The 27,831-nt window shown below is 42.3% G+C and overlaps 1 protein-coding gene across 1 annotated transcript in view; it reads right to left on the bottom strand.

Annotated features, from left to right (window-relative positions):
• Window positions 1–27,831, bottom strand: part of AGBL1 (ATP/GTP binding protein like 1) — a 293,048-nt gene that overhangs the window by 87,188 nt on the left and 178,029 nt on the right. The window contains exon 22 of the mRNA XM_009635035.1: window positions 331–491. Within this exon, the coding sequence (XP_009633330.1) occupies window positions 331–491 (161 nt within the window). The remainder of the gene's footprint in view (window positions 1–330; window positions 492–27,831) is intronic.

Raw genomic sequence — 27,831 nt, 5'->3', positions numbered from 1 at the left:
CTGCTGATGCATTTTTCTGGGGCAGTACTATCCCTGTGCTCCAATAATCAGTTTTGATAGGAAAATAGAAGTTCACCAAAAAATAAAAATCAGGTTCTTTTCTTTCACCTTTTTTATTCACATGGGTGGCTGTAGGGCACGGTAACACTGTTATAATAGTTTTTTGGTAGTCAATTGTATCTTAATTTCTAATTACTCTCAATACACTCCAGTTCCCAAGATGCAAATCTCAGCCATAAGGAGAGTCCATTTCTGCAGATTTAAACCCAAAACATATCCTCACCAACTTGATTCCCCCAGGAGAACCCGCTGAATACTACTATCACTGACCTTTGTGCCCGGTCTGTTATCTCCTCCTCAAGATCTAGCAGGAGCGCTGCCTGAGCAATCAACTTCTTGCTGCAGGGCAGGGATTTGAGGTGCAGAATGAGCAAGCCAAGGCAAAACTTGCTTCCCATCTCCTCCAGCTCTTGAGTTCCCAGCTGCAGGCCCTGACAGAGAGAGGCAGAACGTTTCAGTGCTGAATATTTCACAGGTACGTGGAGAAGGTAAGGCTTGTTTTGCAGAAGGACAACTCTTAGCGTTCCTCCTTCCGTTCTGAATTAGGGGTTCATTCACATTTGCTGCATACGGAAATTTCCCCTACAGAATCATTTGTAAATCAACTGACAGCAGGTGGTCTACAGAAGCTATTCTAAAATACCCTCTATTTTACAAACAGGGAAACAGAGGCAAATAGTTTAATGGCCTCGAATACATTTACAGGAGGAGTCACTGTAAGAATGAGACTCAGACTTCAGGAGGATCCAATTGTAAATCCACTTTTACAAATCACCAGGTCTTATTTTTTCTTTCTCTCTGTAGACAAGTCATCTCTGTAAGCCATGGGAAAAAAATAGGTCCTAGGATTGTAAAACACAGGACAGTGGCAAAGATAAAAAAGGAAACTAGGGGGGGAAAGAAGGGGGAAGAGATCTTTAACAAGTTATGAATTGTTTTTTAAGAAAATCAATTGCAAAGTAATTGCAAAATAACAAACACCTCTAAGGAATTTCTCAGTCTATTAAAAGCTGATATCTCTCTATCAGAGACAAGCAGAGACAGAGAAGCACAAACAGGGTTTGGATTATCAACATCATCTTTCAAGGGACAACTCCTCTAAGCTTTGGATCCTTGCTTGGAAGACCCCTGATTATGAATAGTTTGTGTTTGTTTTTTCACTAATTAAAAAAATAAAATAAAGATCTATCAAAGAAGGAACATACCAAGGGCCTGCCTCGGAGTAAGACAATATAATCAATGGCAGTTTCAGGCAAGCGGTGAGAGGGCAGGAGACAAACAAAGCTCAAATATACTAAAAAGAAACTAAAAACCTGCAAAATCCCTTATCTTTGGCATTTAGTGACCCCATCACATGTACTCCTTAATGCTATCACATCAGGGGTTGAATCAATTGCTGCCTCTGCCAATACCAGCCCTACACGCTTTCTGCAGCACACAACATCTCTGCAGACAGGAGCTCCAGCTCCATTTCTAAGACTGTTTCCTTAGCAACTCTCAGGAGTCCACGCTCACAGCCCTGGCACCGGCCAGAGGCACGGCGTGAGCTCCATGTCAGTATGGCTTGTACTTGACTCTCTGCTAGGTATTTGCTAGAGGACACCTTATGGGTAACAAAGCCCATACGTGTTCTGCTAATCCACAACAGGAGGCTGAGCTCCGATCTCATGTTGGGGTTTTTTTTCTGTATAAAGTTGTTGCATTTGTAAAGTGCTTTGGGATTCCTTGGGTCTGAGAAGCTCTATAGAACTGAAAGAGATTATTTCCGAGCCAAAACCATGCAGGTGGATGGAAGAAAGAAGAGATTTCTCACAAACTTCTGCAGCTCTCTCGCAAAGCTTTTTGGGGGGATTTTTATTAGAGGACACAAACTACTTGGACAGGATGAAAATCACTACTTCATCTCTAGCAGATCCAGCATATGCAAATATCACCTGGCATTACAAATGCCCTGATAAAAGAATGCCTTTTCCTATAGTAAAGATGTTGTAATTCTGCTTACTTTCTGAGATCCTGTGAGCAAAGCATGATTCTGTAGTTACAATGATGAACATGTACAACACAAAAAATACACAGCTCAAACATATATTGAGTGTCCAGACAACTAGATAAGCACAGGCCCTGCCCAGAAGGGCACACAAACAACCTGAGAAAACATAGCCCCAGCCCCAGTCTATGGACTATGGACCCAGGCAGGGTCTAGGGTCTCTGGAGAACTGACTTCTGCTCTCAGAACAGTTTCTTAAGTATTTGTATCACAGTGGGCAAACCTCTGAAACCATTTCTTCCCTGCATCCTATTCACCTCCACTGCAAGCTTTGCCAAGCAAGATCCAGGTACAATGAAGTTCAGCAGTAATTAATAATAGTAAGAAAACAGAGGGAGAGGCTTATGGGAACCAAGGGTCATTAATGCAAAACTATGAGAGTGCTCAGCAGCTCTGCATAGATTCCTAAATATTTTATTATTTTACTTGAAAAGACTTCAGGTATTTTAGTGTGGCAGAGTTACAATCGGCAGGCAGAAGTGGCGGCATTTCTGAGCAAAAATATGTCATTTCCATAGCAAGAGAGTTATTTTCTCTGGGGCAAAAAATACAAAGAACATCTCGCAGCTTTCCCTAGGGTGTATCTCAGGGTCTTGCTTCCAAGATCAAGGCAACATACTAAATACCTATCAATCCAGGAGATGCGAATAGTGACTGCGCTAAAACTCAGCCTGTGGCTTTACGATTCCCTGGAGCTTTATTCAGGATATGAAGAGGCCTTAAGAAACTATGAGCAGAGAAATAATAATAATAAAACTGTAATATACCTCAGAACCCTCAGTCAGTAATTGTTCATGCACTGAAGTTAGCTGCTGTACGATGGACCCATATTGCTTTGATACCAGACAGCTCAGGAGTAACAGCTGGAAACCTCAGCTAGAAGATTACATGTTAACATACTTTATTCACTTCAAACACAGACTTTTTTTTTTTTTTCTTAACTCAGATAATTCTCTCCCCCTCCTTCCTCCCTCCTCAGCTCTCAGCAGAGGGTGGAGCTGGAGGTGCATAGCATGACTACCATTAAACTGAAGCTGTTGACAAAACTGACGTATCAAACTAACGCCATTGATGGCATCTGCCAGCAATGCCAGGAGCTGGTTTAGTGGTTAATAATCGGTCCCTCTTGCACTGCTAAAAGGAAAGCCTGGTCTCCAGGCATTTCCCTTGTAGCTGTGCAGCACACAGAGTTGTAAAAATTTTGAGATTGGGCTTACAACTCAGTGGTGAAAATATTCTACAAGAAATGCAAGAAAGAGGAAAAGAACAGTAGAAGTGGTGCACCTTGGTTTGATTAATACACTGGTAGGAAGCACACCTCCATGGCAGCAAGGCTATGTTACCTCTACGTGCACAGACAGCATACGGTCCGTTGGCTGCAGCTGCACAGGAGGAAGCAGCTTGGCCTGACAGCACCCCCCCTGCAGTGTCCTGCCAGTCCGGATTCTCAGTGACCCCATCTTTCTCTTTAGTACAAGGCTTTACAGCTCTGTCTTCCTTTGGACACGCCTGTGTGAGCAGTGGAGCATGGTGCAAAGTCTTCCAAGCCAGCAGAACCTAAGCTAACTCTAGAGCAGGAAAAAGTATCTCTGCACCAGAAAGCTGCAGACAAGCTCATCAATCCTGATTAGTCCAGCCTCAGAAACACGCTAACAAAGCTATCCTACTTCAATCACCGGCTCACGTCACATAGTTTCTGCTCTCTGTTACATGAAAATACCAGTCCGGACCAGCATCAGCTTGATGCATGTTGCTCCACTGCCTAATACAAACAGGTTCATCAGCCCCATGGTCCCAGTCATGCAGTCTTTTGCAGGAATCATGTTAAGGGATAGCAGGCTAATTGTTTCCTGGCTATTATAGAGAATAACGGAGGTCAAGAACTTTTCCTAATCCCCTTTTCGCATTTTCATACTCCTACAGACAGCATGGGAGGAGGTGATGCCAAATTACAGTCCAAGTTGTGGATGCACTTATTTTTCATGGGAAGAAACAAATTCCAGAGATAGGTGACGTGGCTGATGAGATGAATGAAACAGATACTTAGTCTATTAACTGTTGGTCTAGTTGGACCAATTAATTTCTTGCCTTTTCTGGCAAAACTGTTGCTAGCATAACAGCTGGGGCAGTAGGATGCTCACCTGCATCTCTTAGTTGACATTGTCATAGACTGAGGAGCAGGAAAAAAAGCTATTCCTTGACTTATCATTTGGCCAGGACATTGTCAATACAATTTTTCCTAAACAAAATTGATGAAGTCATACTGGAAAAAACAGTCCATTCATACTCAGCCCTGATGCATCAAATAAACATCCACAACTAAACATTTCCAATCTCTCTCAACTTGCCCTCAAAATGCTTCACAGGCTTAATGACAGAGCAAGGGGAAAACTTTGTTATTCATTACTCATATGCCTGAAACACTCCTGCAGCCAAAGGCAGCAACAGTTTCATAACATGGATATTGTTGAAGAAGGTGGAAGGACTCCAGAAGTTAAATTAGAAATTTCTTCACAAGGCTAACTAGAGCTACAATAAAATTAGAGTTAGAAGATACTAATAAACACAAGTAGACAGAAGATTCTCAGAGGGATCAATTGTTTCCCGTGCTCACAGAAAAGGGATCTTTAGCACGCGGCATGGCCGCTTCAGTGGCCTCTCCCACTTTTGGTCACTGTTCAGTCCTTGGGGCAATAGCTTTTCCCTGCAAACTCACTTCCAGTCAATACATACACATACACACTTAGTGAATATTTCTGCATCTCAATAGCTTTACACATGCACAATGGTTATGCCCTAAGGCTGAGTATAAATAAATTGACAGTCTGGTTTCTCACTAATTCCACCAGTGAGCTCTCCCTCAGAATACTAATAGAAACCATTTGGAGGCTCTAAAGGATAAACCAGAGAGCTGAATGAAACATTTGGTGCCTGGTGTCTGCAGCCAAAATTTTAGCTTGGGCCAGCCCTGAAGGATACTGACTTTTCAACCCCTGTGAATGAAAGTATGCAGACCCATGCTGGGAAACTGGCTATTTAGACAACTGGGACAGTAGGGAATAAGCCATGTTTTCTCATGCGCCAGAGATCCCTAAACAGCAGGTATGGCACACAACACGGATAAAGTGGAGGGGATTGGGATGGGAATTTGGGCCAAAAGAGGATTAAGCAAGCAGAAAAGGTTGAAGATGCAAGAAAAAAATAGGCTAGCAGGAATTTCTGGAAAGAAAGATGAGAGGGGCTGGAGTTAGAGACAGAAGATAAAAGAACGAGAGAGATAAAAGGATGAGAAAGAAGGAGGGGTTGTTGAGGTCAATGGATGCTGATACAGCGGAATGATAACAAGAAGACAGCTAATGGAAACCTCTACCCCCTTCTCACCCTTGGAGAGGTGTGCCTCGCTCTGAACGCCTGTCCTCATTACATCTGGTACTTTGGCCACATGGAGAGGAAACAAGGCCTGGCTTGCTTTGAATCTCCTCACAAAACTTCTGCTGAACTCAGCTGGTGTTTTGGCTGAACAAACTTCTTGGGTACAGAAGCAAAGAAGTAGTTATTGTTTTAATCATTCAAATGGAGTCTTTCCCTGGTTAAAGATATGTGCGTTACAGGCGGCAACACTGTTCAAGGAATGGAGTGAATAGGAAGATTAAACACCTTCTCCCTCCAATCTGCTGGAGAAAGAGTCCTGAACAACTTGTTCATAGGAGAACTGGGGGTTTAGCAAACAAAAACCTGGGGCCAAGTTCTCCAGCAAAACAATTCTTTAGATTATGAATTCTCCAGGTCTACTCTGTGATAGTTTTCCTCCTTTCCGCTGTGCTGACATTCTCATTTCTCCACCTTCCCCTCACAGTACTTAAACAGCTGTCTCCCTGTCCTTTCCTTCCACCCTTCTCTCCCTCCCCAACCTCTCCTTCTCTGCTCCTCCCTCAGCATCCTTTTTCCCTTCCTCAATCATTTCCCATGAGTGACTCCATCTTCAATACATGGCTACCTCATCATGTGTTGGAAGAGCCAAAAAAAATTATAGTAGTGTTGCATTTGCCAATCTCAGCTAGCTACTTTACTTGGCCACTCTATTCCACACACTGCTACCTCATGTTTTATGTCAACAAATTGCAAACTATCCAGGATGGGGACAGAGGTGGCTTTAACTTCCCACCTCCCTAAAAACTGCACACAAAGGTGCTAGTTGGGTAGGAAATGCTTCCATGCCCATTGGATGCCGTTATATCTGGTTCTGCGTTGCTGTACAAGATTGCAGGTGGAACAGAAAGTCCAGCTTTGCCAGACTCCTGCTTGAATAGCACATGGACAGACTATACTTTTTTTGTTTTCTGTATGTGGGCCATAATTGCGAAGGGTGGTCATGTCAGGAACAAAAGATGAACAGAAAGAGAAAGAGAAATGAGGATACTTTCCCCCTACTCTATTCTTTGCAGAGTTCTTTCTTTCCAATGAAGTTGAGCAGTACATTGGTTTTCTGTCTCATTCATTACCATGTGACACACTAGGGACCTACTTTTAGGTTCATGATGGACCCGGACTAGCATCAATAGATTATCCCTCTCTTTGCAGGCACTGAGCAATCTTTCACCTCATCCCAGTGTCTCTTCAGGCAGAACTGAAGAGGCCGAGTGAATGATATGCCAGGCCAGAACTGAGCGCTTTGGAGGAGTCTGCGTTGTTTCACAGTGATGGGGTCAGGAGTCTCTCAAGTTCCAATCTATGGACTGCAGGCAGTTCTGGAGGGGGGGGGGCGGGGCGGGACACAAGCCTGCCTGCACCTTCCAGTGAAGAGCAGCCTTGGAAGTGAAAATCCAGAGGGCAAGCCTTTCATTGTAGAGCTAACAAAAATAATGGGCAATGTTTTGGTTGTTATTTGGGGTTTTTGTTTTGGAGGAGTGGGTTGGTTTTTTCATTAAAAACAAATCAAAACAGAAAAAAACCCCAACACGCTAATTGCTAAAGGAAAACAAATGCTGCTCCAGGATACTTAAGCCTCCTACCTGGCAGACAGGGAACAGAACTAGCTAACTGTTCAAAGTCACGTAGGGATTCTGGGTCAATGAGAAGAAAGAAAGCTACCTTACATTGTCGACAGAGTGCTTTATTCAAGAAAGCACCTTTCTTCTCCATGCTCCCAGTATTCGCAACAGGTTAACTGGTATCACCCCATCTGACGGTGCCTTGAAAATTCATCAGTAGTCTATCCCTGACTTTCACAAACATACTTTTTCCTGCTATCTGAACACTGTGGAACCTGGAACAAGTTGCAGACAGGCTATAGCCTGAGGTATCTGAAGATTAGGTGTGAGGTGGAGCTCCCAGTATGTCTGAGAATCTGTGTCAAATGAATTAATGCTTAAAAGCAGTCTGGGAAAGCAAGAAGCTGAAATATTGCAAGTCCTAAATTGGCAGCCTAATCCCTGGATCACTTTTCCTCCCTCTCTACTTCCACTTAAAAGTTTGCCTGTATAAATAACTTCAGTGTACAGAAAAGTGACCAGACTCTCAGCCCACCCAAGCCTTATTTTCAGCTATGAATTTACCCACTTTGGCCATATTTCACCATAGTAGTAAAATAATTTTCTAATCCTGGCTGGTGACTGCCACACACCTTGGAACAAAAGGATTTATGATACTTACAGTTTTATTCTGGCTAATGTAAATGCAGATGCTACTCAAAGCGTCTAATCTGCTTTAAAAATTCTTAATAAGGTATTTGTCTTCATAATGCCATCCATGCTATGGGGATCCCCAGGTTAATTATATGTTACATTAAGAATCAATAGTTCCATCCTGATTTCATGAAATGGCCTTATATTCTTGTATTATACTACACACCTTGTTATTTTGCTGTGTGGCTTTAAAGTATTTAAAGTAACAACGCTGGGAACTTCCAAAGCAGTTTGTATCTTAAACCTCACTGTGCTATAAACTGCAATGGAGGAAACCTTACAGCCTTTCCCTCTCAACCCAATAAAATACCTGCTATTCTTCCCATCACAGAGGTGATGAAAATAGGTGTTGACCAAAATGACACATCAAGGCTAGTGTGCTTTTACTCCCCATCCAAAATGAGACCCGAGGATCATGGCACCTCTCACCATTGCACCCACGTAGATATCGAGGCACTAGAGTAGATTTAGCGAGAAGCCAACACAGCGTGACCCAAACGTCGCCTCCGTTGCTCCAGCCTGATAAGACTCTGCCCCACATTATCTCTGTCACCCTGCTCCCACGCCAGCACCTTTCGGAGACAAGAAGACCAGGGAAAGTGTGCCTGGGCCTGGCAGCAATGTGTTATGTAGAGGAGAAACGAACGGGGTGGCGAGCCGGGTTCCTGCTGTGCTGCCACCAAACATCCACGCCACTGCGAAGCCTCTCCCCAACGCAGCGCTCAGCGTTACCTCTGCACGCTGCCGCGCTCTCCGCACCGCTTTATTCCTTCCCTTCAGAACTCAATAGCTCCAGGATCCCTAATGCTTTCCCCGTACTGAAGCTGCCTTCCAGGCCACTAAACACTTTCATTTGCTCCCTCTAGCCCCTCTTTATCACGGCTTTGTCTCTTACAAAAGAAATGACCCAGAACAAACACAGTACTCCACAGGAGGTATTAGCATTCACGTCTATAGGGATATTATAACATCTTCCAAGTCTACCTCTTTCTTCACACATGCAGGCATCTTATTCACTTTTTTCTTTATTGCCGCTGCTGCACATGGCACAGACATCTTTATCAAGCTGTCTTTATAATAGCTACTTATGTTTTCCTGAATGGTTAGAGCTAATTCAGAGCCCAACCATGTGTCTGAAAGCTTTAAACTATTCCTTCAAACATGCTTTACCCTGCCACTGCCTATGTTTCATCTTCCCTTCTAGTACTCGCAATCTTTCAGTCCTCCTTCCTACTGCATAATTTGTATCAGCTGCAAAGAGTAAATCTCATTATATTACTATTTTTCTTTCCTTCCAGAGATTAAAATTATAAATATTGACCAGCACCAATTCACAAAGTGCTAGCTGGAGTCGGCCTACTATCCATTTCTTTCCATCCCAAGGATGCCTTATACACCCCTCCTATTTTTTCCAGCCTTTTAACTAGGTTTTGACTATACAAACAATCCTTTTGTGGCTCACTCCATAGCTCCCAAAACTTCTTGATGCTTTTTTTTGTAGAAAGCTCTCTTTTTATCAGCTCTGACTCATCTGGGATGCCCAGCAATCCAATCTGCATGAAAATTAGTCTTGGTTCACCCTTGAAAGCCATAGGCGACACTTTATATACCATTTCTCCTTCATCCTCCAATCCCCATACCTCTTTTAAAGAAAAATTCACCATATTATCAAGGCTCTATTAACACCCTCAGTCATTGTGTTTCCTCACCCCTGTCTCACTCCAGTGCTTGTGGTTCTGTTATTGGTGGTTCTCTCATCCCGTGGAGTAAGTTTTTAAACACAAGGAATCATAATTAGCACCTTGTTAAACATGTTTTAGACAGTCTGCTCTCTAGTCTGCTTGCCATTTTTAATGATTTCTTTTTAGTAGTTCAAATCCTCTGCTCCTCAGTTTCGTTACAACTCCTACAGGAACAAAACCTGGGCTTCATCTGATCCTGTGAGTTACAACCTTAGCCAAATATAAAATAACACAGCAGACAGCATGCAAGCACTGTGCATAAACCAGCCAGCATGGTCCCACAGCATCCCGCTCTGTTCCCATCCTGGCTGCCTACCAGCTCTGCCAATGTACTTGTGGCTCCTGGGCAGCACAAATAGCTCCAGAATGCATCCAAATCTCAGCCTACACAATCTCTTATTATTCCAGTCATGAGGGTCCCATGTTTTCTTCCAGACCCTTTTTGCTCATGCCTTGAAGCATACTTCTTTTTTCCAGATCTAAACCTGCTCTCCACAAAATCACTCATTTCCTCTGAGACCTTCTGCCAATGGCCTCAGAGCAGAGCTTCCACCTGGTGGTGGTTTTCCTTCCCGGACCATGTCACATGCCACGAGCCAGCTTCCATAGTGGAATAATTACGTGCACATGTTCAGAAGAGACTATCCTGAGACCTTCTGTGTGTTGGTCTCCTTAAAAACCTACTTGAAATGGGTCCTGACACAGAGATCCACAGGTGAGAGGTAAGGACACAGAGCTGTCTGCAGCACCTTCCTTTCTCACTTTAATTTTCATTACTCTAACCTTTCAGGCCCTGTATGTCCGTCCCCTTGTGCAGATACAACTCAAGAGCTACCTGAGACTTTTTTCCTAAATTATAAATGACTCCCCCCAGGCTAATTTCTTTTTTTCATATCACAAATTCTCTTTGGTCATCTTCAGCAAACACCATCAAAGCTGACCCCCCCACACACACACACCTATCACTCCCTACAACCTCAGGATCAGTGACAGGAAGCAACAAGGGTTCTACAATTTATTGTACTAGCACTTCTGAAACAACAAAGGAGTCATTGATTTTCCAAGCACATGGGAAAGCACAAAAAGCATCTATGCCCAGCTCGGATCAGAGAGGACAGAGACACTGCATAGGAGAGGGCTTCCCCCAGCCTGGCCACTGCTCCCTTTGAAGCTGAAGGATGGGGGTACAAGCAAGGAGCTTGTTGGCTGTTTTCTTATAGGTGTCAGCATAATCATTCTGACACAGGACCCTTCTTGCTGCTTATCATATTTAACAGAAAAATGGGCAATAACAGTGAAAATCTGACCATTTCTTTTTTCTCTTTCGAGTACTCTGTACTAGCCACCTAGAGAATGGCTGATAACACCGAGGGTAATTCAGGCAAAAGTACCGCAGGTCCCTCTTTGATGTCTGCTCTGATTTAATACAGGTTCATGTAACAAACGCGTAATACAATAATACCATATCAAGAATTAAAGAATAGATGAGAAAGCTGGGTCGAAGGGAGATTTTACCAGATGGCCCAAGGGCAAGTCACTGATCATTTTATTAAGAGGCTGGGTTAGAAGGGACATCCCAAGATGAGTCCTGGGAACATGGACTCTGCAGTCAGAAATCAAACATCAGGAAAGTTCTTTCAGGTGAAACAGCTGCCATCAACTGCTAACCAGGGTTTACAGGTCTGCAGAGTCCAAAGGCTCATTTTATCGCCAGCTCACATGTCCAGCGGTATGAAGTAAACTCACAGACACAAAGATGGCCGACAGATACTTTTACCTTCATCTTGGCTGGCAAAATTATTATTAAAAGGAAAACAGAAAGGGAGATCAAAGCTTGTCCATGAGGAACTGACCAGCAGCACGTGCAGATGACCTTAGACATTTGGCCTTATTTATCAAGGAACATCATTTAGACCTGGCAGTTGGATGCAAACTTCTGCAAACCACCTATAAGCCTTTTCCCCTATATAATGCCACCAGCACAGGCTCAGTTTAACATCTCCACTTACTGTGCTTTTGGAGAGAAAGAGAAAAAGAAATCAGGTCTTTGAAGACTGTAAGGAACAGACTGAAGAAAGCGAGACAAGATCAGAGAGACAGAGCTGGGGTGAGGGGGAGGCAGCTATCGCTAGCAAGTGGGATAACTGATGTGACTCACACAAAAGCAGCTTACATTTCCCCTCATTCTGCCGTGGATATTTCCACGTTGGCTTTTTCAGAGACTGATACCAGCAGGAAGCAAATGCATAGCAGCTGATAAATGCCTCACCTCCTAGAGCATCAGGTGAGGAGCATACAGGCCTTGTAAAAATAAACTACAAGTCTCTGAGTCTTTGAAAGCCTACTGACCATTCACAGCAAAGCAGGCAAACCTGTATCATCAGAGAAGATGCTGACTCCAGATTACAGGCTTTCAGGATTTCTCATCTTGCAGCCCTACTACCTGAGAAAATTTGCATAAGAACAAGCTGCCTTTTTCTTCAGAGTTTTTTTTCAATCTGCTTTTATGATTTCCACTGAAAATGATAATCCTCGGTTTGTGACACTGCAATCATTTCTACTACAATCAAGTGTTTTGTCCAAAAGGAGGATTACAGCTTCAGTTTGGGGAAGTATATGGACTTTTGGAGGAATAAAGCAGCCAGTTTCCAAGCAAATGACCTTGGTAATAGAGAACAAAAGAAGAGAAAGATATAAAAGCAACACTACATATGATCAGATCTGCCACTTCCAAGAGGCACTTGATGCCCTTAAAGTTCATAAAACCTGATGTTTCCTAGAGATGTTTGTATAATGGAGTTGAAAAAAACCCAGAAAGAGACATTTCTATTTTGTGCCCCTTCAAAATTCACTCAGATCTAGCAATGTTTCATAACTAAATATCAGACACATGTATATAGAAAACATACTGCAGTGCAAAACTCCACCCTTATAGCAGTGTTCTGTGAGGAGGAGGACATCTTCTAGCACTGGCCTTGCACTTTTCCATAGAAAAAAGCCACAGGAAAGCAGTATCAAACACAACTCTCCTCTTCAGTCAATTCCATACATTGTTTTCCTAGTAATTCAAGTAATCATACAGGACTCCTCAAATCCCTAATCAAGAGATAAGTTCATTTTAGTATCCAGTGAAGAGTCTTTTAACTGGCCAAGGGACTATTCTGCAAAGCCCTCAGACAAGACAGGGCAAAGGATGCCAAGAGGGGAGCAAGGCATAGGGCTAGTTGAGGGGAGGGGATATGGTGAGAAGTAACATTTTCCACCTAGGTCTTTTCATTAGTTCTCTAAAAGCTAATTCACAGAAAAATGAACAAAACAAGTCATGAGGTCAAATTATATTTGCTGAAGAGGATTTAGAGAGATTAGTGTATTAATTAATCAAGACAACGATATCAGCAAGGGCCTGACCTTTATTCCTGCCCTAGTAACAGCTTTGTCCCTGGTGACTTTTGGCTTGCATGCTAAAGCCATTTAGATACATCCCTCAATTAATCGCAGGATACCCTCTGGGAGATAGGAGAGCAGTACTGCAAGCAGGGATGCTGAATCAGGGGAGGAGCGACCTAGTCAAAGGCACCTCGCCAAGGGCATTGGCAGAGCTAGGGAGAGAGCCCACAATTCTCTTTGCCCCTCACACTTCACCTCTCGCTGCTGGGAACAAAACTGTTTGAAGCTATTAATCTGGAATTCTGCCATACTTTTTTTTTTTTTTTTTTTAAACCAGAGACTAACAAGAAATAAAGATGAAGTTTCAAAAAAAACCCCACTCCAAAATCAAAGAATCTGTTTTAAAGAGAACTTACATCTTTTTGTAAATAGAACAATAGCAACACATGAAACTTACTCAGACAAAATGACAAATACCTGCTGCACGCAGAACAGTAGTCAGATCTTCAGTTACTCCCTGCTTTTCCCCTTTCTCCTTGGGGGAGTCCTTCCCTCAGGCAGATGAGCTGCCCATCCCTATCCTCTAGGGAGCCTGGATTCCTCTACTCAATGTCCATCAAAAAACAGGTTCACTTTCAGCTTCTGGAGTACCAGCCCAAGGACAGACAGGTCCAGCAAGCCTCTGAACACCGCTGTCACTTAAAGAATCTCAAAGCTCTGTAGGTGCAGCTGGACAGCAGAATACAAGGTGGATAGGGAGCTCCTGCGGTCCCCACCAGCAGGTACAGACTGGGGTGGAATCTGGACAGGCTCAGGATGATGACATACAAACACAGACCTTCAGGCGATAGGAGGACTAAAAAGCCAACGTGAATTCAGGAGAGAGGGGCGATGCTCAAGGATGGCAGCAGATAGAAGCAGAGATCTTCCATTGTTGCTTCCATCAGAATAGCTGTTACAGCAACTAGGAACCTGAATCTGGTTTTGCCTCCCAAGCAAAAGCAACAAACACATCTGCTCACCAATCTTGCCCACAGGCCCCGTCAGTCCGGACTCCAACTCATGGACTGACTTCTTGGCTTCACCTTGGACCTGCCTTGTCACTACAGACCTACGAGGGGATTGCTAGGCTGTGTCTGACCCTGGTAACCATCGCTGGACCTGATCCCGATTCACTGACTTGCGTTCCTGGCTTGACCTTGGACCTGCTTCATCACCATGGACTTGCCTGGTGACCTGGGCTCTTGGTTGAACCTGACTATCCTTCATAGGCCTGGCCTGCTCACCTCTCTTAGCAGCAGTGGGATGGGGCCTTGGCTGGCAAGGAGACACATCTGGTATTTCTATCTCCCTATTGCTACCACTGGCCTTAATTCTTTTCTCAGAACAGGCGCTCCAAACCGTGCATCACATCCCCAGATGAACAGTAGTATAGAAATTGTAGTGTGGACAAAATAAATTGATCCCTCAACCTGTTTGTCTATCACTAGCTGAGCTGAACCTGCCTCTCCCTTCCACTTCAGCTCTACAGTCCTTCACATTCAGTCCTGATGTTGGGGAATCTCGGGACAAGAAGGGCCATGATGTTGATGGAGGCTGGACTGGCACACACTCTTCTTTCTCCCACACTCCTCTATATAGAGGTTACAAAATCCTAAACCACAGCTAGATTAAGACCAACTTCATTGCATTACATTACACTCACTTGTCTAGCACCTTTCTGTCCATAAGTAACTAACACATATCACCTCTCAACCATCATATTTGAATTTGGTCAAAAAGCTTTCCAGAACAAATACACCTTTTAACCTTAGGTGCCAAATTAACTTTTGTAAAGCCAGAGTTACCTCATGTTAGAATCCAGCTACAAAAATAGATTTCTTTTCCTCTTCCCTCGCTATTGTTGGCAAACATTAGTTCCAGTGAGAGAAGCTATTTCAGGACTTTTATTGGCAAGCCTTATGTTCAGAGACTAAAGAAAGGAACTGGCTGACAGTGGAAAAAACGTTAGACATGACTTTCAAGAAATGCCAGTTTCTGCCAAGCTCTTATGCACGTTTCTCTGGAAAAAACCCTGCACCCCAAAGGCTTTATTAACTGCTACTAGTAGAGGTCACATCCGTGAGGGTCCATGAGAGAAAAAGGCACGTATGGAAAGTTCTCTGTCTCAGACTGACAATCAGCTGCATGCATGGTCACTGCCATAGATGTCCTTTTATACTCATTTCATTTACGTCTCTCCTTTCATGGAGGAAAATCCCCTGCCTTGTAGTACAAAATGACTGCTACACATGATGGAGGCAGCGCTTCTAGCAGATTTTTGTACATCACGTTATCTCCTGCTTGGGCCAATGTGCACTCATCAGACACGCTCATACCTCTGTGCATACACACACGTGATCACGGATGCACAGGGACACACGCCTAAGGCACAGGTACCATGACAAACAGCACCCACTACTCATAAGGACACAATCTAAGGCACAGGTACCATGACAAACAGCACCCACTCATAAGGACACAATTAAAATATGTTCAGACACACCAGTGTGCATTTGCAAACTTGAAGGTCTGAGAGAGCATGTTTTTAACTAGTTCACACGCTCACATGCATGTACCCACATTCAATCGTAGCTTTGCACTTGCAAACATTCACGGCACATAAACACTCCACCAGTACAAACACTCACCTAATGGGGACTCAGGAAAGTACAGGCAGGTAGCTAAATGGAAACACAAAGAGATTCATATCTGTTTCTCTTGTAAATTGTGCACACTGTCTTATTAGCACCATGCTAATAATTTCTAGTAATTAGCGTTACAATAGGAAAACACAAGAATGCAGATCTTGGTCCTTCACAAATAAATTAATTACACCCAGCAATACCTGTCACCCCCATTAAATGCAAAGGGATAGCACAGAATTGTTTTTCTATTTCCCAGACATTTGCTTCAGTGAAACAGGGATTTATTCATCAACGAGCTAGGAAACAACACAATAAAAATGACTAAATGGAAACATAAAAATTAAGCCCTTTTACACAGAGTCAAGCTGAGCAGTACTATTACCCAGACGCTTCCAGACTCCTAACAAAAATCAAAAATGATTGGCAAATGATTTGGGAAAGATAGACCCTGTTCTTTTTCACTTCTTCGTATATGAACACAGTACATTTGTCAGCAAGCAACAGATTATGCAGGCTATCGTCATGCATAACCATAAAACTGTGCTATGCTTTCTGTGACTCAGTGATACCAACAGTGCCTTGCGCTCACGCCCCTCCACCCTGCAGCCTCTGCCATTCTAGATTCAGACTGGAAAATGCAACAGGTCCCACCTTCAGCAGGCCCAGCTCCACCACTTAATGAATTTCCCCCTACAGACCCCTAAAGCCACGCCAAAGCCCCTTAGTCTGGTGTCAGTCTTAAGCCAAGGAACGGAAATACAAATATTCAGCTACTGAAAACATTCAATTCCACCTGTGGTTGAACATCTCCTCCCCTTTTGTTCTGTCCAACTCTGCAGCCTCTATTCGGCATCCAAAACCCAAGAAGGACGACGTGCAATGAGTAAAGACAAAGTCTTAATTCAGACCCTACAGGTTCTCTTACCAGGTCTGTAAGAGCCCATCCATTCACAGAGGCAAAACGTTCACTCAGAGGCAAACAGTAAGCTTGCAGAGGCAAGTTACAGGAGTTATATGTGGAGTTATCCTCTCCATGTACACTACTGCTGATTTTCCCTCCAAATGGAAAGCAAATTCCATACAATCTCATAGACTGAGTTCTCTATAGATAACAAGTAATTTTGTGCTGTTGCACAGAAAAGTGCCATGTTCCATGGAGAAAAAAAGATCTCAAGGCTTTGGGTTTTTTCTCCCCCCCCTCCCCCCCCGCCCCTTTCCTTTTAAATGCAAGCACATATACATAAATGAGATGTATTTTGGGGTTATGCCAAGCCTCTGTAGCATTAACACAGAAATATTATGGTTAAAACACTTCTGATTGACTTGGGAGTGTTCTGGCTGTCTCAAAGAGAAGGCCTGCAATTACTGATTCTGCCTTTTTGGAAGTTCTTTCAGTTTAGATTCTGAATGAGGAGTTATGGGATCTCACATTTAATTCAGTTTATCATATCTGTACACTCTCAAGTGAAATCAGCGGAACTGACTGAAAAGAGTAGGGTACTTTATGAAGCACCTTGGAGACTGAAGTATCTGTTATTCAATGTTCATGAAATAAGCCCCTCTCTAAAATTTTACCTTCCCTTATTTCAAGCAGCCAGGATCTCCAGCAATGCCAGCCTGACCTGAAATGCCATCTGGACTGTACTTATGTATTCTGAGCAGGCCTAGAAAAGCCATATGCTTCTCATTTTTGGGATATATGAGCAAATAACAAGCCAAATCTGTACCACAGTGAGTTTGATCAGGCTGTCCTTCTTTTACAAATTCAGGTGAAAAGGTTCTTAGATCTACCTGAGCTTTTTCTCTCCCAGAGAGCATCACAAAAGATTATTCCAAAGAGCCATAGAAAATACTGATCAGATTTCTCCTCCTTTCTGGCAATGAACTCATGGAAGATATCATTCATGCTACACCAGTCAACAGTGGGCACTAAAAAATGTTAGCCAAATACCCCGATATCAAGCGTCTGCCCTTGTAATTAGTATCAAAGGCATGAATAACAAGTCACCATTTACACATCTAAGAGATACTGAGTATCTTTGAACCAACAGGTTGAGGGTACTTAAATGGGATCTAACTCCACACCGCCATCTAAAATGGTCCTGCTTTGTCCTATCCTCTGCCACAGAATCCACCCGTGTTGTTTTAATTCCCAAAATGCCTATGCTGAGAAGGACATTTCTAAAGAGCTGTAGAAGACCCTACAGAAAGGGCAAAAAAAGCCAAGGAACATCGAGTGTGTTCCTTTCAACCTTTTTCTACCATGCAGCAGGTAACATCATCTTAAAGAAACAGCACTGACAGGCATTGCCTGTGCTGGTTTGCTTCCCACCACCTTGGCACCCCTCACATCAGTCAGGTGTCACAGAACTGGACTGCACAGTGTGAGGAGGCTGCTCTGCCCTTCTGCTCCAAACTCAGCTGGAAGAAGGGATTGACAGGGCCTCAGAAGGCACCACAGAACCACAGGACAGCGACACACGAGCAAATGCCAGTGTTGAGTGTGCTGTCCTTCAGCAGGCTTAACTGCAATCCTGTGCACCGCACCTCCACCCCAATTAGTTACAAATGTAAAGGAACTGAAAGATAATAGCTTTGCATTTACTGAAAGGTCACCAAGGAAGTGCGCTTTTTTCCTGTGAACAGAGATATCAGCAGCTAATGAAATCTGAACCCCATCATTGCTGTCTGCATTTTCTTCCTAGTCTTCATTTCGAAATGAGCTCCCATTCCCCTTCACAGGCTACTACAGCCTCCCACGTGTGCTATGCAAGAAAGATTTAGCAGGAAGGCTGAGGGTTATGCATCTCTGCCTTCTCCCTGTCCTACCAGCACTAGTAACCATGACGGCATCACACGATAGCAGAAAGCCGCACAGCCTATCATCATTTTAGCTGCACCTAGCCTGATATAGACCCACTGGTAGCCTCATGTACTATTACACATATATAGACAAGATACGTACACCCATATTTCAAGCAGTAAACACTGATGCCGATTACATACATTTCGTATTCTGCCTATAAGCAGAGATAAACGCACGCTCACACACATACATACACCCTCATGCACAATTTCTTCCAGCTATAATGTACAAACACACTCTCTAGCATGCATACAAGCACACAGCTAGCTACAGCGTATACAAATCCTCTTAAAAAGCATCATCGTGTACATCCTATAACTCACCAGTGCTAACACACCATTACAAACTTGCATGCTCACGCCTGTACTCAAACACACGCCCTTCCTGACCCCCACCTCTAGGATCGCAAGCAGCCTGCGAATCAATAACCACTTACACCCCTTCAATCCAACACTGTCAACTTTATTCTCCCCTGTTTACAGTGATGGACAAGCAGACTAAAGATACAGGCCATCAGTATGCAGAGGAGAGGTGGGTGCCGTGTCAACATAAGAAGCAGGCAGGCGCTGCTGAATCTGGCAGAGGCTGTTCCTGCCTCCTGCAACCAACTGAGCAGAGCCCGCCACTGTCCCAGAAACCTTCTGCTTTATTCCCAGGACATCAGTGCAACCAGACAGACCAGAACAGGGCAATAATCACAGGCCATTTTCCTGAAATAATGTAATTGTACATAGGAAGATTCAGAAAGAATCTAATTCTTATCTGTTTCCAAAGTCTAAGCAATAATCTTGTCTGCATGAAGATGCGCTACGTAATCAGTATCATGCCAAAACAACTTGATACCATATCCTGCAGAGGAGACTGCATGAAACTATGCTTCAGGCACAGCAGGCCACTTTTAAAATTGTCAGGGTGCTTTGCTGCCCTTTTGAAGTGAACGACCATGCAAATTCAGTGCACCTGAGAGCGGTCAATACCTCTACCAATGATTTCGACCAACTTTGCAACATCCAGGATAACCAAAAAGCTGTCAGTATTCCCAAATCTGACATGAGCTCTAATAGTGTATCTTTGTCACAGCCCACAGCCTCACCTGCACAACCAGCATCTGAAGATCCCAGAGCTACTCAATCTCAGCCCGCCACACAGACTCATTCTCACAGTGTCTGTGTTCAGAGATCTCACTTCTGCATTAGGAACAAATCCTATTATATCAGGCCTGAATCTCTCCTGGGCAGAGACCGGCATTAATATAAATATAATTATGGTTGTTTAATAAATGTATGATGTCTGCCGATCTATCTCGTTAAATTAACCACAGGAGTGAATTTTGCATTAGCCATGACAAGGCCCATTTTCAATGCTGACATTTAATACAAGGCCCCAGTACAAATCATACTTCAGGGTACACAAATGAAAGGATTTGGTGAGTATCTGTGAGGACTGAGTACACGAAACGATAGAAGCAGTTTTGGAGGCTTGCTGCAGGTATCCAGTCTGTGCAACACATTTACCTAGAGATGATCAATCAGAAAATTCAAGTCATTTCAGTGTATGTGGGGGTTAGTGGGGTTGTGCTTGACCCAGAAAAACTTCAACGCTTTGACCCATGGAAGCCCTTCCAATCACTAAACATACTGGCTTGATCAGAAAAGTGACCTTTCTGTCGCTCTTTCGGAGTCAGCCTGAGCTCTGCTTTCAGATCCCATTTATTTCATTCTCCCTCACTGGAAAAGACAAAGGGGTTGCTCTTAAAAGGTCGTTGCAAAATTGGTGTCCAGCTGCCTACTGCAAAATCCCGATGGGCTATCAGACTGCAGGGAACACAGAGCCCATCACATAGCACATTCACTGCTTTCATTTTTGGTGGAAAGGTTCCTTCTAGGAGCGTAGGCTACAGTGTTTACTTCAGGTGCCTGTTCGCCTGGGTGCAGGATACCTGAAGGTTGTGAGCAAGGTACCAAATTACTCAGGATTGTTTATGGTGTATTATAGGGTTGTCTCCCTTCTTCCCCATCATTTCCAAGCAGTGAGGCATATATGCTCTGGGCCATCATGACATGGTTATATAGCCCTTCTCCTTAGCCAGATCCAAGCCTATTACTTCTCAAGGCTAGTAAGAAAAATACAAGGAAGGCAATAAAAATGGTATATGGTAAATGAAGGTACAATATAATGGAAAAAGAGCATGACGAATACCTTCAGAGGTGCTAGATTCGTCCTCCACTGTTTTCATGTAGAGTTAGTATTTCAAACCAAATACTCATCTCACTCAACTTTCAATTATCTTGGAAGATAAAATAATCTTATAAACTATCAGCTTCCCCTCCAAATCAGAACAAGTCTCTGCACTTGCGACAGATTTTAAAGGAATGACAAAAAAAAAGTACCTTCCACCAAGATGCAAACTGCTCTTTCTGATCCTGTAGCAAAATCAAAACCATGTATCTATTTTAAACTATATTATATGAAATAAATAGGTGATCTCCAGCAGAAATAAGCTACCATAAAACAGACAAAATTTCTGGATTTTTTTAGCCCTGGCTGCACATAGCTGTACTTCTCTCTCAAACTAATTTAAATATCTTCCTCAAACTCATTAAAAATTATCTTTCTCATTGCTGTTTTGTATGAATCTCTGATTTAATTTTCTTGTTGAGTTCAGTCATTATTTCCAGCACACCCAAAGGAAACTTTCTGCTTTATTCCAAAAGCTGAGAAGAGGTGGGACACAGTGAGAAATTTAGTTAGAAATGTTTTCAGAAAACTTGGGGTTTTTTTTAATCCAAGACAAAACTTCTTTGTGGGAATATAACTGATTAGAGTTGACTTTTCTCAGGAAGAGCTGCTCAGCTATTGGTTGATGTTTTTGAATGGACCCCACAAGAAAGATACCCTTTTCCAGTTGAGCTCCTCTCTTCCCTACGAACAATTAAATATGAATTGGAGCAGTGGTTTAGACTAGGGCTGATCCATCTTAGATGAGTGCTGTTGCTACTGAGTTATAGAATTAGTCTCTTTCTGGCTCAAGGAATATCTCATTATCTACACAAAATGTAACAACTCCTATATGAGAATCTGAGACAAGTTCAACAAAGAACCATCTGGTGATCTAAGTCCTTGCTTTGAATCAAGGCAGATGGGCACCCAAGTTTTCTTCAGCCCAAAAGGGGCTAATGATCTATTCTGAGACCGGTTGTTTTCAATTTTTACAAGTTGCTTTAAAAGGTTGTGTTTTCACTCTAGTGCGAAATGGGAACATTGCTTGAAATATCAGAAAGTTTCAAAGACACCACCTGCTGTCCACAACTATATATTGATACTTTTCTCTCCTGAGGTGAAAGATGCTGAGGAAGCGTTGACTATGGTGATGATGAGGTAAACCATCTTTGGAGGTGTGTGCAAGTCCTAGTAAGACTTTTGTCTCTTTAAAATTCACCCCTAAAGCAAAAAAAAATTTGCTAGGACTAAGTGGGCAGTCAACAGAGTGGAAGACTTCCCATTTCTGGAGCAGAGGGAACAAACTGAATAAATATGACTTACAGATGCCAATCCATAGCAGATACAAAGGGTCCTGAAAAGGAACAGCGTGTTCCCTCTGCACCTGTTCTGGTGACCTAACAAATCCCAGAGGAAGAAGTGACAAGGGGAATGATAATCAGTATTTAGCATGATCATTATTGAGAACATCTAGACTATAACGTACCATCACCTTTGGAAAGACTAACATTATGGGTGGAGAAAGAAACACCTCTAAAAAAATTAAAGGTACTACTTTAATAAGTATATCTGTTTAACAATGTTATCAATGCAATAATTCCTATAATTGTGTTCTAGAGCTTATTTTCTAGTTACGGTACCAAATGCTTTCTTGCTGTTCTTAGTAGTGAATACCATGAATTTTTACTTTTTAACTTCTTATATCCATTTCCTACATTACATTGGCTGGTGTCTATTTTCCCTGTTTTCTTTGTTCAGACACAATAAATCTATGCTATTATCCCTCAGAAGATATTTTCATCAGCCACATTTAGGACAATGACCTCTACTGTTGTTTACTCATTACATCCAGAAATATTAGTAAAAAAATCAGTGCTAAAAAACAAGAAACTGACTGAAATAACAGAAATCTGTCTTACTTTAATCAATCATGTAGATTTTTCATCAATATTATGATTCACTGTCTTCTACACTCTAATTATTGCCTTCTCTTTGCTACTAAACCAGGATCAGTTTTAACTGAATATGTTCTTAATTCTTGGTTAGAAAATTGTGCCTTTTTGGATACGTAACAAAATCCTTTAAAAAAGGACTCAATTTTTATTCATACTACTTCTGTATATGTTTTCCCTCTTGTGGTCTGCTTTACTTATATTCCCTCAGCTCTGGAAAATCAGCCCTCGTTATGAAAAAAATATACATGAACACATGTTAATAGGAACACTGTCCTCTCCCCATATTAAATGTAATTGGGTCATGATCACTGGTGTCTAGGTAACCACAAACTCCCCCACCAAAGATTAATTCATCCTTTCCTATTATAATGTAGTCCAAAGTAGAGTTGCACTGGATAAAACATCTTTTGTATTAGAAGATAATAATCTGTAATGTGTGGAAGCTAATAGTATTTACTGCTGCCGCGTGAAATCTCAGGTATATGTCACCCAAACTGAAGTCTATAGCTATATGTTTACTTTTTGTGTACTGAATACAAGTACTTATGAGGTAACTTATCCCATTTTCTAGTTTGATTCAGTGTGCCAAACAGGCTCATTTCCAGATTTTGTCAGCATATCTGTAAATACATAGACCTGAATTATCAGTAAATGAAGATGTAACAGACTGCCATTCCCTCCCATCCCAGCCATGCATACTTACTACACTTTGTGTCCTTCCCAAGCAGGGACTAGACCAGATTCTAAAGTTCCAAAAATGTACTTTCCCTAGCAAGTTTCAGTATGACCAATTACATTATACTTTATCAGCGAGATCTTTCAGTTGGTCATTACTCAGATGCTTAGCAGGAGTATGTAGACATCTGAGAATATATTCCTTCTGCAGTTTTTCCCACACTGGTTCAATTTCTTTATGACAAACTATTTGAGCTTTGTTTTCATAGAGCTTGTTTCCCCCCACGCACACTTCAGCGTTATTTTGTTTTGCTTCATGAAAGATTAGTTCTCTTCCTCCGAAGCACAAAGGTCCCTCTCATCCCCATAACCATTGGAACATAACTCACTTCTTGAAAAAAGGTCTTCTGCTTCACATCAGTGATGCAGCCGATGGTTATCTTTACATCTTTCCTTCCTTCTCTTATTTACAGCTTTAAAAAACTCTCTGACAAGATCACCAAGATTTTTGTCTTTCCTTTTCATCAAGAGCTTTGAAGAATCCTAGGATATACCACTCCACGTATTTCCCTGCCACGTGTTCCCAACATGCATCATCCAAACCTGCCTTTGTATCTTATTCTTTTGCTCTACACAGACAAGGCACTGTCACATTACACTTTTTACTCCTCTGTCCCCTTTTCCAAGTGAGGCTCACTTACGACAACTACTTGGTTGAAAACTTCTCAATGCTTTTTTTTGTTTCACACCAAAAGGCATTCAGAGATATCCTAATTCTCTATATGGCAGTAGCTGTCTTAATGAGCATCTAGAGAAGAATATCACACAACATCGACATTGAACATCTCCAAATTCTCTTTCTTCTCTTGGTTATGAGTAACCAAAATCTTTTTTGATTTCTACTGTCTTCAGCTTCCTCATGTCTGATCCTTCCCCACTTATGGCATGTACATCAATGATTTCTGAATTGTCCCCACTATCTGCATTTCTTCAGGTTGCATGCTGTGCTGAAACATCTCTTTCTAGACCATGTATCTTCACTTGTAGATCTCCCAACATCTGGCAGCACACGCATTAAAAATTTATTCCTTGGACAAAAATTAGAATATAGCACATCCAAGGCAGTTTTTTTGCTTCATTTTCCATATGCAGTATGCGATATAGGTGTTACCTAAAGATAAGCCACAAAACTCCAAATTCCATCCCAAACTCTCCCGTTAGGCACATCAACTTCTATCTCAGAATTCACCCAGCATAAGCATATCCTTACTTCACAAGTACAAGTTTATCACATACAGAAGCATATATTTCTGCTCTGTTATTCACAATTAAAGTGTTTGCAATTCAGTTTGGCTTAATTTACTTTAGAAATGAGTTAAGTCAAATTTAATTAAGGCCACCTTAATTCTGCTTCAGAGTGTTGACATGTAGCTTAATGTGGTTTAGCACAGGACTTTCCACTTGCACCTTTAGCTAATTCAGAGGCACTTTCTTGCATGTTTTAATATAGACAAACTATTAAAGAATTCAGCCTGTTTAATTAATTAGCAAAAAAGATTGAAAGGTGACTTGGTTGTGTAAGTACCTTTAAGAGAACAAACTACAAGTTACGAAAGGTCTCTCTAAACTAGTAGAGAAAAATAACAAGAATGCAGCTGAAAACAGCAAGCAGATAAACTCAAATTAGAATAAGGCAATAATATTTAACAGTTACTGATCCCTGGAACAAAATACCGGGGGACCAGATGGATTTCCAATCACGTGATGTTCTCAAATCCTGTCTGAATGCTTTTCTACAAAACCTATTTACACAAACCCAAGTCATCGGGCTTCAAACAAAACTGCCTGGGTGAAGCCCAAAGGCTTATGGTATATAAGAGGTCAAGCCAGAAGAGCTAATGGTCCCTTCTGACCATTAAAACTCCATGAATTTGTTATTAAGATTCTGTTTTCAGTGCCTAATACCTTTCCCAGCAACTGCAGCCTTCCCTGTTACAGGCCAGGCTGCTTCTGGACACAGCAGAAAAGAGCAGAACTGAGCCCCCTTTTGGTCTTACTATAACACTGAAATATTTGTCAAGTCTTCACTCCAGAATTGAGAATTCTGCTTCTGAGTCCTGCTTCATGTGTCACCACATGCATGTATCTCATGCACATGCAGTGCAGCATGCTGGCCTCTCTGCTACTGCTGAATTGGGATACCCTACCGCTGATTTGGGATAGCCTACCATCTCACCCTACCACTGATTTGAGATACCCTACCACCTCTTTCCAGTGTCTGAAATCACATAAAGGGAGAAAGGCTGTGGAGCTGAGCTACATAAAAATGGACACTACCTATTGTCCTCAAGGTCTCATGGTAGAAGTAGACTCTCCAGGTTGTGGGCTAATACAATACCCACCTTATCTAGGTGGAAAACTTGACCCTAACTCCAGGACAAACCCACCACGTGGCACACTCTGCAGACGTCCATATATTATTTATGGTGTTTAGAGTACCAGGAAAGGGCACATGTTGTGATTTAAGTGAAAAGACATATCAGTACCCTGTCAGCAAGGAAGGAATTTAATACATTCAAGGTGAGAAAGAACAGTCAGTCCTGGTATACTGGGTAATTTGAAACACCTTTTTTTGGCAGAAAGAAAAAAAAAGAGGAGGAAAGATAACATAATTAGCACAGGAGTTTAGCACACATGGAAAAATAAATGAGGACTGAAAACAAAATAAAGCGACCAAAGAGACGAGCTGGATGGAACCAGGATGTATCTACAGATTTTGAGATGGAGAGAATGAATAGACTGTTTCATTTATTTTAGAGAAGACCAAACCAGGGGACAAAAGAGCTGACAGACAAAACAGACTGGGAACTACTGCAGCTATGGGAAGCGCATCTTACAAGGATATAGAAACCAATGCGGGGACAGAACGAAGAAAGAAGAGAGCTCAGACTGCAATATATAGCTTACATGTAATGTTGGACAGCATACAGATATTGCAGGCATCAACTAGTGGAATTCACTGCTGCAGGAAGCCCTGTCTGAGAAAAGATTATGAAAGGGGATGAAAAGCCATAATTATTCACAGAGAACCTAACTCATTATTTCAAGGTTGTGATAATGATAATCAGGCCTCATGCGGCAGCGTACGAAGCGGAGGAGAGGCAGGTCAGGCTGGTGGGTTTATATTTCCTTTCCCTGTCGTAGTGTAATTGAATCGGGTGCATTACAGGCTGCTTTTGTTCTCTTCTGAGCCGTGAGGAACCAGCCTCCGAATGAGGCAGGATACCTGATTATATGGACCAATGGTCTGATCCAGCATGGCAAATGTTACCATCCTAAGAGGAGCAAAATCAATCTTTGCAGAAAATCCTCTGTGTGAAAGACTTTGAAATTTAGATGCTTCTAAAATCCGTGCCGAGTGAAAGACAAACATGGCTCCTTTAGGCTGTGCTTTTGCCACCTCCCCATTCTTATTTTCCATGCCTGAGGAGTTCATGATTAGACTAGGAGCTTCATCAAAGGGCAATTTTCAGCTGCCAAATAGATTTGTACAATAAATCCACACGGGGCCAGATTAACAAGCAAGAGACACATCAGAAATCAAAAAGCTAGCTGCTGTAATTCCACAGAAAACTTGAAAGGATAATGTGCAATGATATTTGGACTTCTGAAGGGACACCATTGAAATACTGCAGTTAGCTTTCATTAGGAATGTTGCTTTTCTATCCCTTATCCTTCCCAAGAGTTTTTTCTTTAGCAGACTGAAATCCCGTGGGCATTCAAGGTCATGCCATTCAGGAATGCTTAGCAGCTTCAAATAGAACGGTAACATTTCATCCAGAAAAATCACATACATGTGTGCCTGACTGCCATTGTCTGATTTGTGTCACCACTGTAATATTTATTGTAGAAAATTAAAAATAATCTTTAAGCGTCTAGTTTGCTTCACTTCTGTAGTTTTCTGTTTGCTCTAATAATTTGTACTGTGAACATAGCTACGGCTCTAACAAATCCACATCTGAAGTCAAACCAGGTCCTCAGCTATACCCATAAACTGAATAAATACAATTCAGAGATTAGCCTGATCACAAATTGCCAGTCATTTTCAGCCTTCTGGCACTACAAAAACCCGTTTGACTTCTGAGTGTGGCAGCATTGATTTTAATACTAGGAGAGTTTGTTCCTCCCTGCAGCACGTGGAAGGACCCACTCCCTCGGTCACAAAGTGACAGCATTTTTTGTGTTTATGTCTCCACATGAATACACTGGTTTTGTCTGTTTTCAAATGGGGCTGGAATAACAGTATCTTGTCAGCAGGGTGAAAATGTGGAGGTCAGACATTGATTCATACCATGCTCCCTCACAAAATGCAATCTCTTTTCCATGCAACCTCAAGTGCAATTGCAAATGGATTTTTTTGCTTCAAGCGTCTACGTTTCCCAGATCTGTAAAGTCAAAAGCTGGGATTCTTCCACCTAATCCTGCTCTCTCAAGTTCCGGAAGATGGG

This window comes from Egretta garzetta, unplaced genomic scaffold (assembly GCF_000687185.1).
Source record: "Egretta garzetta isolate BGI_Z169 unplaced genomic scaffold, ASM68718v1 scaffold322, whole genome shotgun sequence".
In the NCBI taxonomy this organism is placed as follows: Eukaryota; Metazoa; Chordata; class Aves; order Pelecaniformes; family Ardeidae; genus Egretta; species Egretta garzetta.
This window is presented reverse-complemented; position numbering and strand designations above follow the sequence as displayed.